Source organism: Vitis riparia, chromosome 14, assembly GCF_004353265.1.
Source record: "Vitis riparia cultivar Riparia Gloire de Montpellier isolate 1030 chromosome 14, EGFV_Vit.rip_1.0, whole genome shotgun sequence".
Classification (NCBI taxonomy): Eukaryota; Viridiplantae; Streptophyta; class Magnoliopsida; order Vitales; family Vitaceae; genus Vitis; species Vitis riparia.
This window is the reverse complement of record NC_048444.1, coordinates 24,445,286-24,462,768: the sequence shown is the minus strand read 5'-3', so window position 1 is coordinate 24,462,768 and position 17,483 is coordinate 24,445,286. Positions and strand designations below refer to the sequence as shown.

Below are 17,483 nucleotides of genomic sequence, written 5' to 3'. Positions count from 1 at the left end.
TCAGTATTTATACTCTCTGCAGTTGCCTTCTCATTCTCAAAGCTGATTCCCATTCTCATTTTCCTGCTATCTGTCTCAGTGTCTCTCCTTTTCCTTGTTTTCGTTTCGCTTCTTTGAATTTCAGTTGCGTTGTTTGAGCTTTCTCTATCGCTTTACTTCCTATCCATTCTGTCATTTTACCAACTATTCCTACTCTTTGCACTCTCCTTGATTCTTGCTGGTCTCTATCTCACCTCTCATCACTTGAAAAAGGGCAAAAAAAAAAAAAAAAAAAAAAAAAAAAAAAAGGGAAAAGGGAAAAGATCTGCTTTTTTGGTAGCTACAACCTTCCACAACTTCTGCTATTTGGTACCTCAAAACTTTCATTTCCTTCTCCTGCTGTAGTTACCTTACCCTCATTTGCTTCCAGAGAAAGAAAAAGTAGGAAATGGAAATTATTGCTACTCCCATTGCAGAAAAAGTTGCTGAGAAACTGGTTGCTCGAATTGGACGTCACCTGGGTTATCTGTTTAACTACCGTAGCAACATTTTGGATCTCACCCAACAAATTGAGAAGCTTCGTGATGGAAGAGTGAGGTGCAGCAATCTGTGAATGAGGCTAATAGGCAAGGGGATGTTATCTTTCCTGATGTTGAAAAGTGGCTGTCACGTGCTGAAGAGATCATAAAAGAAACAGACAAATTCCTTGAGGATGAAAGGGATGCAAACAGGGGCTGTTTTAACTTGAAGCTGCGGTACCAGCAAAGCAAGAAAGCAAGTGGCCAGGCAGGGGATATTCTTAATAAAATCCAAGAGACTGATAAGTTTGGCAAAGTAGCACATGAGCCTCCTCTACCAGGGATCGGGTCTTCGTCTGTCAGCGGTTCGGAAGTTTTGGAATCGAGAGAGACAACTTTAAACCAAATTATGGAGGTCTTCAGAGATGAAGATATAAGGATGGTTGGGGTATGGGGGATGGGCGGTGTGGGCAAAACCACGCTTGTGCAACAAGTCGCCAAACAAGCCAATGAAGAAAAGCTATTTGACACAGTGGTCATGGCGTTGAATATATCCCAAACTCCGAACGTGACAAAAATTCAAGGAGAAATTGCGAGCATGTTAGGCTTGAAACTTGAGGGGGGATATGAAGCGAAAAGAGCAGTTCGCCTAAGTCAAAGCTTGAAGAAACACAAGAAGATCCTGGTGATTTTAGATGATATCTGGGAGCCCATCGCGTTTGAAAGGATTGGAATTCCTTATGGATCAGATGATCATAAGGTGGGGTACTGTAAAGTGCTGCTGACTTCAAGAGATCATCGCGTGTTATCTAAGGATATGGGTACTCATAGGGACTTCCATGTTCAACATCTTTGTAAAGAGGAAGCCTGGAGTTTATTTAAGCAGACGGCAGGTGATTCCGTGGAGAAGCCTGAATTTCTATAGCAGATGATGTAGTTGAAAAATGTGAGGGTCTACCAGTTGCACTTGTAACAATTGCAAAGGCACTAAGGGATGAGGGGGTGGCTGTATGGAGGAATGCCTTGAAAGAACTTAAAAGGTCTGCACCAATAAACATCCCCGGAGTGAGTAAAAACGTGTATTCATGTCTGGAGTTGAGCTACAACCATTTGGAAAGTGATGAAGTTAAATCATTGTTCTTACTCTGTGGTTTGCTGGGCGATGGCGATATTTCATTGGATGACTTGTTAAAATATGGCATGGGTTTGGATTTGTTTGATTACATGGATTCATTGGAGCAAGCAAGAGATACAATAGTTACCCTGGTGAAAATCCTTAAAGACTCGAGCCTGTTGCTTGACTCACTTAAAGATGTACACTATCGTCGTAAACCTTCAAGTTTGTTTTTTGTGGAGGAAAGTAATGGGTTTATCAGAATGCATGACGTGGTTCGTGATGTTGCCAAAGCAATTGCATCGAAAGATCCTCATCATCGATTTGTGGTGAACGAAGATGTTAGATTACAAGAATGGGAAAAGAGGGACGGTGAGTTGAGAAATTGTGCTGGCATATCTTTGAAATGCACACATGTCCATGAGCTTCCAGAAGGATTGGTATGTCCCAAACTTAGATTCTTTTTGTTGAATAGTAATGATAATTCCTTGAAAATTCCGGACACCTTTTTCAAAGAGATGAAAGAAGTCAGGGTTTTAAGCTTGTTTAGAATTGATCTTACACAATTGCCTTCATCACTTCACTTTCTTTCAAATCTTCGAACATTGTGTCTATGCGAATGTGGGATGTTGAAAGACATAGCAATACTTGGAGGACTGAAGAAGCTACAAATTCTTAGCCTTGTAGGTTGTGAGATTCAAGAGTTGCCCAAAGAAATGATGCAATTGACTGATCTAAGGATGTTGAGTTTGAGGGGTTCCTCAATTCTCGTTCCAAGAAATGTGATATCAAGCCTATCTCGGTTAGAGCATATTTGTATGATGAATAGTAATAATATGTGGTGGGATGCAGCTAATGATAGACGGAGGAATGCTTGGCTTTTTGAGTTGAAATACTTGTCCTGTTTGAGGGCCTTGGAAGTGAAAATACCCTATTCATATTTGCTTCCAGAAGATGTATCCTTTGAGAACCTCACTAGATATGATATATTTATAGGCCGTATTGTAGTCTGGGATGATTATGATAAAAGGGCCTTAAGAAGGTTGAGGGTCGAAGGGGTCAAAGGCCCACATCTGGTGAAGTGCTTCTCTAGGCTGTTAAAGACGGTTGAAGTTCTAGAATTGTGGGGATTGGATGATACCAAACATTTTGTTTATGAGTTAGACAACGACGGTTTTCGTCAACTCAAGTATCTGTCCATCTTTGCGGGCTTTGAGATGCAATACATCATGAATACAATCGAAATGGAATGGGTTGACCCACCGCATAGCGCCTTTCCTCTCTTGGAGGAATTACAGCTTAGCTACCTCTGCAACTTGGAAGCAATATGCCATGGCCCAATTCCGATAGGGTGTTTTGCCAACTTAAGAACTCTGATAATAGAGCACTGTGGCAGCTTGAAATATATTTTATGGCTTCCCACAACACAAGGAAGGGAATCAGTACTAGAGTTTCCTCAACTGCGATTCTTGAAACTGAAAAATCTACGAAATCTCATTGACTTCTACTCCGTAGGAAGCAGTCGCAGCCAGGAGCCATTCATCCCTCTTTTCAATCAGAAGGTATGTTTGATTTTCATTTTAATTTCTGCCATTCATCCCTTCCACTTTCAGTACTTCTCTTGCAAACAATTTAATCGCATACATTAATTAATTAAACCAGTAGTTTCCTAATTTTGGCCTGTATCTTAGGTATACCATCTCACCTTTTTATATTCATTTTTTTTAAGCTTACAAAAATATTTATATTATTTAGCCCACAAATATGTGTACTTTCTATTTCAAATTTTAACTTAAGAAGCATTTATATTGTTTTGTCTACCAATGTTCTTGATATAACAAAATTTCAAAATATATTCCTCAAAATTCAAAATTTAACCATCCTCTTTACCCTTTCGTTTCACTTTTTTTTTCTTCATTTCTCACTGCCACAGTTCTATTTCATTAATATCATTGTTTTCTGTAATTTTTATTTTATTTTATATAATTTACTCATGTTACACTATTTTCGTCACATTTTCCATTTTCGTTTATAATTTTACTCCAATATTCTCATGGGTCTCCCATTCTCAATCTCAATTAACTCTTCAATCATGTTTAATTTCTAGTATCAAATAAGAGGTAAATTTTGATTTTTCAATTTTATCTTGCTTTTCTTTCCATTATTGCCACTTCACTTTTTCTCTTGATATTGTTTTCATTTTTTTTTTCTAATTCCTTTTGCAAATCTCCATAAATTTTCAAATATGGCATTCATTTTTATTATTTTTGCATGAACAATATTTTATTTAATTAAAAAAAAATGAAGTTCTTCAACAAATTAAATATTTTGTTTAATAACTATTAACACACATTGTACAGTTATTTTGTTAAATAATTGATAGCATACACATTATCTTTTTTGCTTTTTCTTTTTAAGCAATGTTATTCACCATTCAAATGATTTTGATTTCATTTTAGATTTTATAAAATAGAAAGGATAAAATTTACAAAAATACAAAAATTTTATTTTGTTGGAAGAATAAAAAAATTAATTAAAAAAATGGATAAAAAAATATAAAAATATTAGGGCAAAATCAAGAATAAATAAAGATGAATGAACATAGAGTATGACTTACCTCAATTGATAATTAGAGCTTAAAATTTTAAATAATATGAAAGAGTCACATTGTTTACTTGTTTTATAGTATTATGAGTTAATAAAAAATTATAGCGGAGAATGTATGATTGAAAAAATAATAAAACAAAGGCATTGAATAATGAGAATTTGAATAGTTCCAAACAATTCATAATGATTGAGTACCCTATCAATATTGAATAATTAATTTCAATACTTTTTCAAAATTTAAAAAGTAGATAATAAAATAAAATAAATTGTAAAAAATATACAAATAAAAATAGTGAAAATAAAAGGTGATTATGAAGAAAAGGAATGAAAAAAGAAAACATAATACAATAAAAAATGGAAGAAAAAGTTGTCAATATCAAACATGAGGTGTGCATTAGTATGATAGTTAATTTGTAATTAGATGAAGAAAAGTATTTAAACAATATCCTTTTTTTCTATTTTTTATTTTAATCTACAAAGCATGGTAGAAGGTGGAGTGATTTTTTTTTTTTTTTTTTCAAACAAGGCTATGAAATATGAACAAAGATATTGATAACTATTGTGGCGACTTCTACATGATCTACAATGATTTGACACCAACTTTCTTAATTTAACGAAAGAGAGATGAAAATTGGTATCTCTTATTTTTCTCGTTTAAAAAGAGAATTTAGTAGCAAAATTTTAGTTAATTTTATGCTTTGTTACATTGACATATTGACATTCAATTATATATGTCTAGTTATTGGGAATATATGTGAATGACTACATTAATTATTAATCCTATGTGATAAATTGGACAGGTTGCACTCCCCGGGTTGGAGTTGTTACATTTGAATTCAATGGAAAATGTCATAACAATATGGGACAACCAACATCCTGTAGGTTCCTCTAGCAAATTGAAGGATTTGTATCTCAACCGCTATAAAAATCTATTGACTGTTTTTCCATCCAATTTCTTAAAAGGGTTACAAAGTCTACAAATTCTAAAGATAGAAGATTGTTGTTCTTTGAAAGATATTTTTGAAGTGGGAGAAATAAATAGGGAAAAATCCGATGGTATCACAATCCCTCAATTGAAAGAAATGTCTTCATTTGGTCAAAATATAATGAGTGTGAAGAAGAAGGATCCCCAAGGATATCTTGCCTTTCAAAATCTAAATTCATTGAAAGTTGGTAAATGTGCTTCCCTGAGATATCTTTTTCCAGCTTCGGTTGTGAAAGGTCTTGTGCAACTTGAGGTTCTAGAGATATCCGATTGTAGAGTGGAGGAAATTGTTGCAAATGAAAATGGACTTGAAGCGGCGCCTATTTTTTTATTCCCTAGACTAACCTCTCTCAAACTTATTAAATTATACCAGCTCAAGAGATTCTATCGGGGTATGTATACTTTGGGATGTCCACTCTTGAAAGAATTGGTGGTACGCAATTGTGATGAAGTGGAACTACTGTTGCAAGAAAAAAGTCTTCAAGGTGAAGTTGATAAACAACCTCTCTTCTTGGTTGAAAATGTATGACTTCTTTTTCACATCTAGGTTACTACATTTATAGCTAAATTAATCAAATTAGATAAAAGGACTTGAGAACATGGAGAAAGAGGCACAAATAATTATAAGTGATGAGAGTTTTGTAGGTGTAATGAGCATTATGTTTTACTATATCCAACAATTAATCATTAATATAATTACAAGTGCTACGAATGCTAGTGATATTATATTACCCAAACTCATTTAGCTACTATAACTATTCAAGGTATTTAAATAAATTCCATATTCATCTTATGATCATGTGTTCAATAATACTAGTAACCATTATAAAATTCGCTTACTAGAGAACCTATAACAAAAATAAATTACTTGGAAGCTTTTTTATATATAGACCTTGTTTATTTACTAAAGATTTGTTAGCATAATAAAATATTAATGTTATTTATTTGATTTGTTAGAACACTCAATGAATATTTGTCTAGTTAAACTGTGTTTACCAAAAAAAAAAAAGAATAATGAGATCCATTAAAGTTAAATATTTTAGGAGGAGGAACATATTGATTGAGTGTAGTGCCAAATATTTTAATAAAATTATTAAAATATATTTTTATATCAAATTAAAGACATCAATTATTTAATTTCGTATATTACTATTCTCTAAATAATGAGATCAATTAAAGTTAAATATTTTTATTACACTACTTGCATATTTTTAATCAATATAAAATAAAAATAATATAATATTTTATTTAAAAAAATTAAAGTTAAATATATATAATATATATATATATATATATATATATATATATAAAATTAAAGTTAAAGTCATAGTTGGTGACTACAGTTTTAACTGTACTACGACTTTAAATTTAAAATTAAAACCGTGGTTGGTGACTATGGTTTTGACTATTTTTAAAAAATAAAACCGTAGTTACCAACTACGGTTTTATGACGTGGCAATCTACGTGGCGCAAACACATTAGATTGGGCATTATTTTAGAAATGGGGGTACTTTATGGATTTTTTTTAAAAACGTAGTTTTTTGGGTCAAAGCTCTGTATCTTAGGTATACCATCTCACCTTTTTATATTCATTTTTTTTAGCTTACAAAAATATTTATATTATTTAGCCCACAAATATGTATACTTTCTATTTCAAATTTTAACTTAAGAAGCATTTATATTGTTTTGTCTACAAATGTTCTTTGATATAACAAAATTTCAAAATATATTCCTCAAAATTCAAAATTTAACCATCCTCTTTACCCTTTCGTTTCATTTTTTTTTTCTTCATTTCTCACTGCCATAGTTCTATTTCATTAATATCATTGTTTTCTGTATTTTTTTTATTTTATAATTTACTCATGTTCCACTATTTTCCTCACATTTTCCATTTTCGTTCCTGTATATGATTTTACTCCAATATTCTCATGGGTCTCCCATTCTCAATCTCAATTAACTCTTCAATCATGTTTAATTTCTAGTATCAAATAAGAGGTAAATTTTGATTTTTCAATTTTATCTTGCTTTTCTTTCCATTATTGCCACTTCACTTTTTCTCTCGATATTGTTTTCATTTTTTTTTCTAATTCCTTTTGCAAATCTCCATAATTTTTCAAATATGGCATTCATTTTTATTATTTTTGCATGAACAATATTTTATTTAAGTAAAAAAAAAAATGAAGTTCTTCAACAAATTAAATATTTTGTTTAATAACTATTAACACATTGTACAGTTATTTTGTTAAATAATTGATAGCATACACATTATCTTTTTTGCTTTTTCTTTTTAAGCAATGTTATTCACCATTCAAATGATTTTGATTTCATTTTAGATTTTATAAAATAGAAAGGATAAAATTTACAAAAATACAAAAATTGTATTTTGTTGGAAGAATAAAAAAATTAATTAAAAAAATGGATAAAAAATATAAAAATATTAGGGCAAAATCAAGAATAAATAAAGATGGATGAACATAGAGTATGACTTACCTCAATTGAAAATTAGTGCTTAAAATTTTAAATAATATGAAAGAGTCACATTGTTTACTTGTTTTATAGTATTATGAGTTAATAAAAAATTATACCAGAGAATGTATGATCGAAAAAATAATAAAACGAAGGCATTGAATAATGAGAATTTGAATAGTTCCAAACAACTCATAATGATTGAGTACCTTATCAATATTGAATAATTAATTTCAATACTTTTTCAAATTTTAAAAGGTAAATAATAAAATAAAATAAATTGTAAAAAATACACAAATAAAAATAGTGAAAATAAAAGGGTGATTATGAAGAAAAGGAATGAAAAAAGAAAACATAATACAATAAAAAATGGAAGAAAAAGTTGTCAACATCAAACATGAGGTGTGCATTAGTATGATAGTTAATTTGTAATTAGATGAAGAAAAGCATCTAAACAATATCATTTTTTCTCTTTTTAATTTTAATCTATAAAGAATGGTATAAGGGTGGAGTGATTTTTTTTTTTTTTTCAAACAAGGCTATGAAATATGAACAAAGATATTGATAACTATTGTGGCGACTTCTACATGATCTACAATGATTTGACACCAACTTTCTTAAATTTAACGAAAGAGAGATGAAAATTGGTATCTCTTATTTTTCTCGTTTAAAAAGAGAATTTAGTAGCAAAATTTTAGTTAATTTTATGCTTTGTTACATTGACATATTGACATTCAATTATATATGTCTAGTTATTGGGAATATATGTGAATGACTACATTAATTATTAATCCTATGTGATAAATTGGACAGGTTGCACTCCCCGGGTTGGAGTTGTTACGTTTGGATTCAATGGAAAATGTCATAACAATATGGGACAACCAACATCCTGTAGGTTCCTCTAGCAAATTGAAGGATTTGTATCTCTTCGGCTGTAACAATCTATTGACTGTTTTTCCATCCAATTTCTTAAAAGGGTTACAAAGTCTACAAATTCTAGAGATAGAAGATTGTTGTTCTTTGAAATCGATTTTTGAAGTGGGAGAAATAAATAGGGAAAAATCCGATGGTATCACAATCCCTCAATTGAAAGAAATGTCTTCATTTGGTCAAAATATAATGAGTGTGAAGAAGAAGGATCCCCAAGGATATCTTGCCTTTCAAAATCTAAATTCATTGAAAGTTGGTAAATGTGCTTCCCTGAGATATCTTTTTCCAGCTTCGGTTGTGAAAGGCCTTGTGCAACTTGAGGTTCTAGAGATATCCGATTGTGGAGTGGAGGAAATTGTTGCAAATGAAAATGGACTTGAAGCGGCGCCTATTTTTTTATTCCCTAGACTAACCTCTCTCAAACTTATTAAATTATACCAGCTCAAGAGATTCTATCGGGGTATGTATACTTTGGGATGTTCACTCTTGAAAGAATTGGTGGTACGCAATTGTGATGAAGTGGAACTACTGTTGCAAGAAAAAAGTCTTCAAGGTGAAGTTGATAAACAACCTCTCTTCTTGGTTGAAAAGGTACGACTTCTTTTCCACATCTAGGTTACTACATTTATAGCTAAATTAATCAAATCAGATAAAAGGACTTGACAACATGGAGAAGAGGCACAAATAATTATAAGTGATGAGAGTTTTGTAGGTGTAATGAGCATTATGTTTTACTATATCCAACAATTAATCATTAATATAATTACGAGTGCTACGAATGCTAGTGATATTATTACCCAAACTGCATTTAGCTACTATAACTATTCAAGGTATTTATATAAATTCCATATTCATCTTATGATCATGTGTTCAATAATACTAGTAACCAGATTATAAAATTCGCTTACTAGAGAACCTATAACAAAGATAAATTACTTGGAAGCCTTTTTATATATAGACCTTGTTTATTTACTAAAGATTTGTTAGCATAATAAAATATTAATGTTATTTATTTGATTTGTTAGAACACTCAATGAATATTTGTCTAGTGAAACTGTGTTTACCAAAAAAAGAGAAGAATAATGAGATCAATTAAAGTTAAATATTTTAGGAGGAATATATTCATTGAGTGTAGTGACAAATATTTTAATAAAATTATCAAAATATATTTTTATATCAAATTAAAGACATCAATTATTTAATTTCATATATTACTATTCTTTAAATAATGAGATCAATTAAAGTTAGATATTTTTATTACACCATTTACATATTTTTAATCAATATAAAATAAAAATAATATAATATTTTATTTAAAAAAATTAAAGTTATATATATATATATATATATATATATATATATAAACTGAAAGTTAAAACCGTGGTTAGTGACTACGGTTTTGACTATTTTAAAAAAATAAAACCATAGTTACCAACTACGGTTTTATGACGTGGCAATCTACGTGGCACAAATACATTAGATTGGGCATTATTTTAGAAATGGGGGTACTTTATGGATTTTTTTTTTTTAAATGTAGTGGATTTTTTTTTAAAACGTAGTCTTTTGGGTCAAAGCTCAGGGGAATGACCATGGTCTCCTAGCTTTAATTAGAAAGAATGAAAAGAGTCTTTGGGAAGTAGTTTTGTGAAGATGTCAGATGAGATGATGAGGGAATCTATCAAATAAAAGGATGTCCCATGGCCCCCTTTTTACAAACTTCTAACTCAATGTGCATGGATCGTGCATAAAACTTAAGGTTTATGGCCATATGGAGGTGTTGGCATTGTCACAAAACAATTGTGGAGGTTGTGATAATGAAACATTGTTGGCCAGAAAAGTCCTTAATTTTAGGACATGAAACATACAAGGAAAATCTCATAGCCATATATGTATGCATGTGTATATATATAATATATATGTGTGTGTATTGGATGAGGAAATTATGGAAACTAAATCAGAATTGTATATTATCATTTATATATTTGGCAATAACATGTGTCTACATGGAAATTTGGTGGTGGTAGAAGCCTATAAATAGAGGTTTCCTCTCCTCATTCCATTCATTGAAAGTTGAGAGAAAAATAGTGGTGCAACTCTTTGAGTGAAAAAGTGAGGTTTTCTTGAGAGTTAGAGAATTATTATTCTCTTGGGTATAATTGGGTTTTAGGTTGTGAGGAGTGAGTGTAAATACTTGTGGTTATTTTTCTCTTTATAGTGAAGATCTGCAGTAGCTCTATGGACGTAGCCTATTTTGGGTGAACCACGTAAATTTTGTGTGTTGATTTTGTTTGCTCTATTTCATTATTATTTCCAATTTTTTTATTCGCTTCATTAATCTGGTCTTTTTTGGGAGGTTTATTTCCCAACAACTGGTATCAGAACGACACATCCTACAGTGTTCTAAGAGCTTGGTGGTAGTTTAAGGAGGTTCTGTCTAAGGATATTGGAATTTAAGAGGAACAATTGTGACCCCTTCAGTCTTTCCTGGGAACTTTTAGTTTTATCTAAAGAGGTTGAGTTTTAAGTGGGACCATTGTGATCCCTCCATTCTTTCCCGGGAACCTTCTTAGTGGTTTAAAGCTCTGGATGGAAATTTATCTTTTTTGCTTTTTCTTTTTAAGCAATGTTATTCACCATTCAAATGATTTTGATTTCATTTTAGATTTTATAAAATAGAAAGGATAAAATTTACAAAAATACAAAAATTGTATTTTGTTGGAAGAATAAAAAAATTAATTAAAAATGGATAAAAAATATAAAAATATTAGGGCAAAATCAAAATAAATAAAGATGGATGAACATAGAGTATGACTTACCTCAATTGATAATTAGAGCTTAAAATTTTAAATAATATGAAAGAGTCACATTGTTTACTTGTTTTATAGTATTATGAGTTAATAAAAAATTATAGCGGAGAATGTATGATTGAAAAAATAATAAAACAAAGGCATTGAATAATGAGAATTTGAATAGTTCCAAACAATTCATAATGATTGAGTACCCTATCAATATTGAATAATTAATTTCAATACTTTCTCAAAATTTAAAAAGTAAATAATAAAATAAAATAAATTGTAAAAAATATACAAATAAAAATAGTGAAAATAAAAGGGTGATTATGAAGAAAAGGAATGAAAAAAGAAAACATAATACAATAAAAAATGGAAGAAAAAGTTGTCAATATCAAACATGAGGTGTGCATTAGTATGATAGTTAATTTGTAATTAGATGAAGAAAAGTATTTAAACAATATCCTTTTTTTCTATTTTTTATTTTAATCTATAAAGCATGGTAGAAGGGTGGAGTGATTTTTTTTTTTTCAAACAAGGCTATGAAATATGAACAAAGATATTGATAACTATTGTGGCGACTTCTACATGATATACAATGATTTGACACCAACTTTCTTAAATTTAACGAAAGAGAGATGAAAATTGGTATCTCTTATTTTTCTCGTTTAAAAAGAGAATTTAGTAGCAAAATTTTAGTTAATTTTATGCTTTGTTACATTGACATATTGACATTCAATTATATATGTCTAGTTATTGGGAATATATGTGAATGACTACATTAATTATTAATCCTATGTGATAAATTGGACAGGTTGCACTCCCCGGGTTGGAGTTGTTACGTTTGGATTCAATGGAAAATGTCATAACAATATGGGACAACCAACATCCTGTAGGTTCCTCTAGCAAATTGAAGGATTTGTATCTCTTCGGCTGTAACAATCTATTGACTGTTTTTCCATCTAATTTCTTAAAAGGGTTACAAAGTCTACAAATTCTAGAGATAGAAGATTGTTGTTCTTTGAAATCGATTTTTGAAGTGGGAGAAATAAATAGGGAAATATCCGATGGTATCACAATCCCTCAATTGAAAGAAATGTCTTCATATGGTCAAAATATAATGAGTGTGAAGAAGAAGGATCCCCAAGGATATCTTGCCTTTCAAAATCTAAATTCATTGACAGTTGGTAAATGTGCTTCCCTGAGATATCTTTTTCCAGCTTCGGTTGTGAAAGGCCTTGTGCAACTTGAGGTTCTAGAGATATCCAATTGTGGAGTGGAGGAAATTGTTGCAAATGAAAATGGACTTGAAGCGGCGCCTATTTTTTTATTCCCTAGACTAACCTCTCTCAAACTTATTCACTTATACCAGCTCAAGAGATTCTATCGGGGTATGTATGCTTTGGGATGTCCACTCTTGAAAAAATTGGATATAAGGGATTGTTATAAAGTGGAGCTACTATTTCAAGAAAAATGTCTTCAAGGTGAAGTTGATAAACAACCTCTCTTCTTGGTTGAAAAGGTATGACTTCTTTTGTACATCTAGGTTACTACATATATAGCTAAATTAATCAAATCAGATAAAAGGACTTGAGAACATGGAGAAAGAGGCACAAATAATTATAAGTGATGAGAGTTTTGTAGGTGTAATGAGCATTATGTTTTACTATATCCAACAATTAATCATTAATATAATTACAAGTGCTACGAATGCTAGTGATATTATTACCCAAACTGCATTTAGCTACTATGCCTATTCAAGGTATTTATATAAATTCCATATTCATCTTATGATCATGTGTTCAATAATACTAGTAACCAGATTATAAAATTCGCTTACTAGAGAACCTATAACAAAGATAAATTACTTGGAAGCCTTTTTATATATAGACCTTGTTTATTTACTGAAGTTTTGTTAGCATAATAAAATATTAATGTTATTTATTTGATTTGTTAGAACACATTTCCTAACGTGGAGGCGCTGAACTTGGTCTTCAAGGGCCCCGTGGAGATATGGTGTGGCCAATTTTCAAGGGAGTCATTTGGCAAACTAAGAGTTTTGGAGATAGAAGCGTGTCATGATATTTCGCTTGTGATCCCACATACTATAGAGCAGCTCATCGTGAGAAGGTGTGATTCAGTGGAAAAGGTAATCCAAGTGGAAGGTCATGCGGGTGAGACACTTCCACGGTTAACTATAATGTACTTGGAAGATCTACCTATGCTTAGGCATCTATCTGGGTTGGGGCCAATTCTTCAAAATCTTCAGTCTCTACAAGTATCTCGATGTAGAAATTTGATAAATTTGGTATCACCTTCAATGGCTAAAAGACTAGTGCAACTCAAAGAGCTGACTGTTGACTATTGTGATGAGGTGAAAGAAATAGTTGAAAATGAAGGAGGTGAAGCAACGGATGATGAGATTCTTTTCACCAAATTACAAAAACTGAAACTTTCTTTTTTACCAAATCTGAAAAGCTTTTGCTCAGCAAGATACACTTTCAAATTCCCATGCTTGATAGAAATGCAGGTGATAAAATGCCCCAAGATGGAGTTTTTTTGCAAAGGAGACTCAATCACAGAAAGCTTACAGAGAGTGGAGATGGGTGATTATGGCCAACGTTGGGAGAATGACCTGAATACTACCATACAAAAGATGTTTATGGAGATGGTACATAATAATTCCCCTCAACTTCCTTCACTCTTAACACCTTCTTTTCCCTTCACTATTCTCTGCAAATTGTGAATTCTAGTTCTAATTCTGTCTGTTTACCATCTTTCAATTTTTGTTGCTATGAGAAGCAGGCATAGAGCAAGCCATAGAATTTTCGTGTTTTTCAAGTCTATAAGCATGTTTAGTTTCTTAAAAGAAGGAATCTACATTGATGGAGGCAGAATTTTCCATGATTTGTGTGGCATGATCCTTCTTTTTTTTTTTTTTTCTCTCGTATCCTTAGGTTGCTTCATTTATTATTTTTTTGGGCTAAGTTTGTCTTACTATCTGTTTTTGGTTGCTCAAGTATTTTAATGCTTCATTTTTTAAAACATGACCCGATTGCACCCCAATTGAAATGAATTTAAGATACATAGGTAAAGGTTATAGAAAATTTAAAACATAGATTTCCAGTCAGTTCAGATGCGGACCTAGAGAGACAGCCTATGCTGTGGCTGAAACTAGAAGTTATAATGTACATGAGAATTAATTTTGTCTCTAACTTGGTCCAATAGTCAAGTTAGAATAGTTAAAGATGGAAACTTGATGATTGTGTTGATTATTTAAAAAATGACAGACTTCTCATGTACATTGTTGTTGTAAGATTGGGATTGTTACAAACTCTGAAGTGCTTGTCAAAAAGGTTGTGTATATCTATAGAAAATCCAAATGCAGAGAGAAAGTGGAAGTCCAAGTATTGTGGTTGCAAAAGAAGTGAGAATAGATATGAGAGCTAATCTTCGATCCAACATAGTTAAGTAATCAAGTTAGAATAGTTAGAGGAAGAAATTTGATAATTAAGTTCATTTAAGGACCAAGTTAGTATAGATCAAAAGATGTCCTTAATTATTTGAGTTTCTACTTTTCTAGAGTTGGGTTTACGATGCCAGTCCTTACTTGAGCACGAATATTTACCAGTTTCCCTTGATGTTAAAGGAGTCTGTCTTATTTCACATATTTTCATATTCTCAAATATTTCAAACCAGTAAATCAGCAAAATATTTTTAACTCGTAATTTCCATGGTGGAGTTTGAGGAGTAGAATCCCAAGGTTCTTAGGAATGCCCTTAAGTTATTATCATATGTTTGAAGGTAAATCATTTCAAAAATTGTTTGAGGCTTGATGCAGATTGAAGATAATATGGGACACTAGATTGAAGGTATTTACCTATTTTAGCTACATGGAGGGTCTCATTTTATGGATTGAGGAACTTGGTGAGACTTAATTAGGTCATTTACAATAGTTATCAACGTTGACAAAGAACTACAAGGCTACCATGTAGCAGCAGTTTGATTTGGTCATTGTGTGATTCTCTTTTCATATCGAGAATTCTCGTTTAAGTTTTGTTATTGTAATTTTTCTTCTTTCCTGCTCAATATGATGCTCTACATGTGTAGAATGCCGAGCCTCCCATGGAAGAGGATTCTGAAGGACGAAGTGGATCCTTGAGGCCAGGATCCTGATAAGGATAACAAGAATAAAGAGATTGGCTTCAAATTGGATACCTTTCTCATTAACAGAATGTAGTATATATATACACATGTTTGATCTAATCTTCTCCTAAATTATAGCTACAGAATCAGAAATATAAGGCAAATTATGCTCCTATACAATCAGCTAATTATGTCAAGATAATCATACAATAACTAACATATAATTTCCTTAATACTCCCCCTCAAGTTGGAGAGTGCAAATCAAGAACTCCCAACTTAGTGCACAAAAATTCGAACTGCTCCTTGCCAAGTGCCTTTGTAAAAACGTCCGCCAACTGCATCTTTGTAGAAACATAACACGGACGAATTACCCCAGCTTGAAGTTTTTCTCGAACTATATGACAATCAATCTCAATATGTTTAGTACGTTCGTGAAAAACTGGATTAGCCGCAATATATAAAGCTACTTGATTATCACAAAACAATGGTGCTGGTTTGTCCAATTCAACCTTCAAATCTTTAAGTATGTACCTCAACCAAGTCAATTCCAGGCAAGTATTCGCCATTGCTCTGTACTCTGCTTCTGCTGACGAACGTGAAACATTCGTTTGTTTTTTTGATTTCCAAGAGATGAGTGATGATCCGAGGAAAACACAATAACCAGAAACGGAACGTCTTGACATACGACATCCTCCCCAATCTGAATCGCAAAATGCGCTGAGTGTTAAATTATTTTCAGATGGAAGAAAAAGACCTTGACCTGGTGATCCTTTAATATATCGGAGGACCCGTAATGCTGCTTCCCAGTGCGGCTTCCGAGGTGTGTTCATGAATTGACTTAGTGTACATACTGAATACACTATGTCAGGCCTGGTTACAGTCAAGTATATTAATCTGCCAACCAGTCTCCAATACCTACTTGGATCATGAAGTAACTCGCCATCTTCATCAGTCAATTTCAAGTTTTGCTCCATCGGAAATTTTTCGGGCTTCACTCCTGTCAATCCTGTGTCTTGCAAAATATCTAATGCATATTTTCTTTGAGACATAAAGATTCCCTTTTTAGAGCGAGAGAATTCTATACCCAAAAAATATTTCAATTCACCGAGGTCTTTAATAAAAAAACGCTTGAGCAAATGAGTCTTGAGCATCTTGATTTCATGCAAATCATTACCAGTCAACAGGATATCATCAACATAAATGAGAATAGCAGTGAACTTGTTACCTTGGGATTTAGTAAAAAGTGAATAATCTGCTTTGGACTGTATGTAACCCGCAGACTTAACAGTAGCTGTAAAAGTTGAGAACCAATTGCGTGATGCCTGTTTCAAACCGTAAATAGATTTGCGAAGCCGACAGAGTACTTTATAGCCTTTTTTTCCATGTGGATACCCCAAAAAAACACAAATAGATGCCCGAGGGTCAATTTTCTGTTTGGGGTGAACATTGGTTACATAGCATTCACAACCAAAAACTCGCAAATGTGTGAGTGAAGGAGGCCGATTATATAAGACCTCGAATGGTGATTTGTTTGAGAGCAATGGAGTCGGAATGCGGTTTATCAGATAAACGGCTGTTAAAACAAATTCCCCCCAAAACTCAAGTGGGACATTTGATTGAAACATGAGAGAACGGGCAACATTTAAAATGTGTCGATGTTTGCGTTCTACAACTCCGTTTTGTTGCGGAGTGTAAATACAAGAGGTTTGAAGTTCGATTCCTTTATTTTGAAGAAAGATGCGAAAAGGAATAAATTCTGTGCCATTATCCATTCTTACTGTTTGAACATCTGTGTGGAATTGAGTTTTGACGAATTGCACAAAATTAGTTAACAAATATTGTGTTTCTGATTTATGATGCATAAGGAAAATCCATGTGCAACGAGAAAAATCGTCAACAATTGTAAGTAAATAACGTGAACTAGTATGTGCAGGAATTTTGTGAGGACC

General features: G+C 32.1%; 1 protein-coding gene across 1 annotated transcript; it reads left to right on the top strand.

Moving 5' to 3' along the window:
• Nucleotides 1-427: 427 nt before the first annotated feature.
• On the top strand, nt 428-15,564 carry LOC117930561 (disease resistance protein At4g27190-like). The gene is made up of 7 exons (XM_034851203.1): nt 428-571; nt 640-1,390; nt 1,459-3,173; nt 8,483-9,190; nt 12,203-12,640; nt 13,346-14,059; nt 15,499-15,564. The coding sequence occupies exons 1-7, from the start codon at nt 428-430 to the stop codon at nt 15,562-15,564; spliced, it is 4,536 nt and encodes a 1,511-aa protein (XP_034707094.1).
• Nucleotides 15,565-17,483: the final 1,919 nt, after the last annotated feature.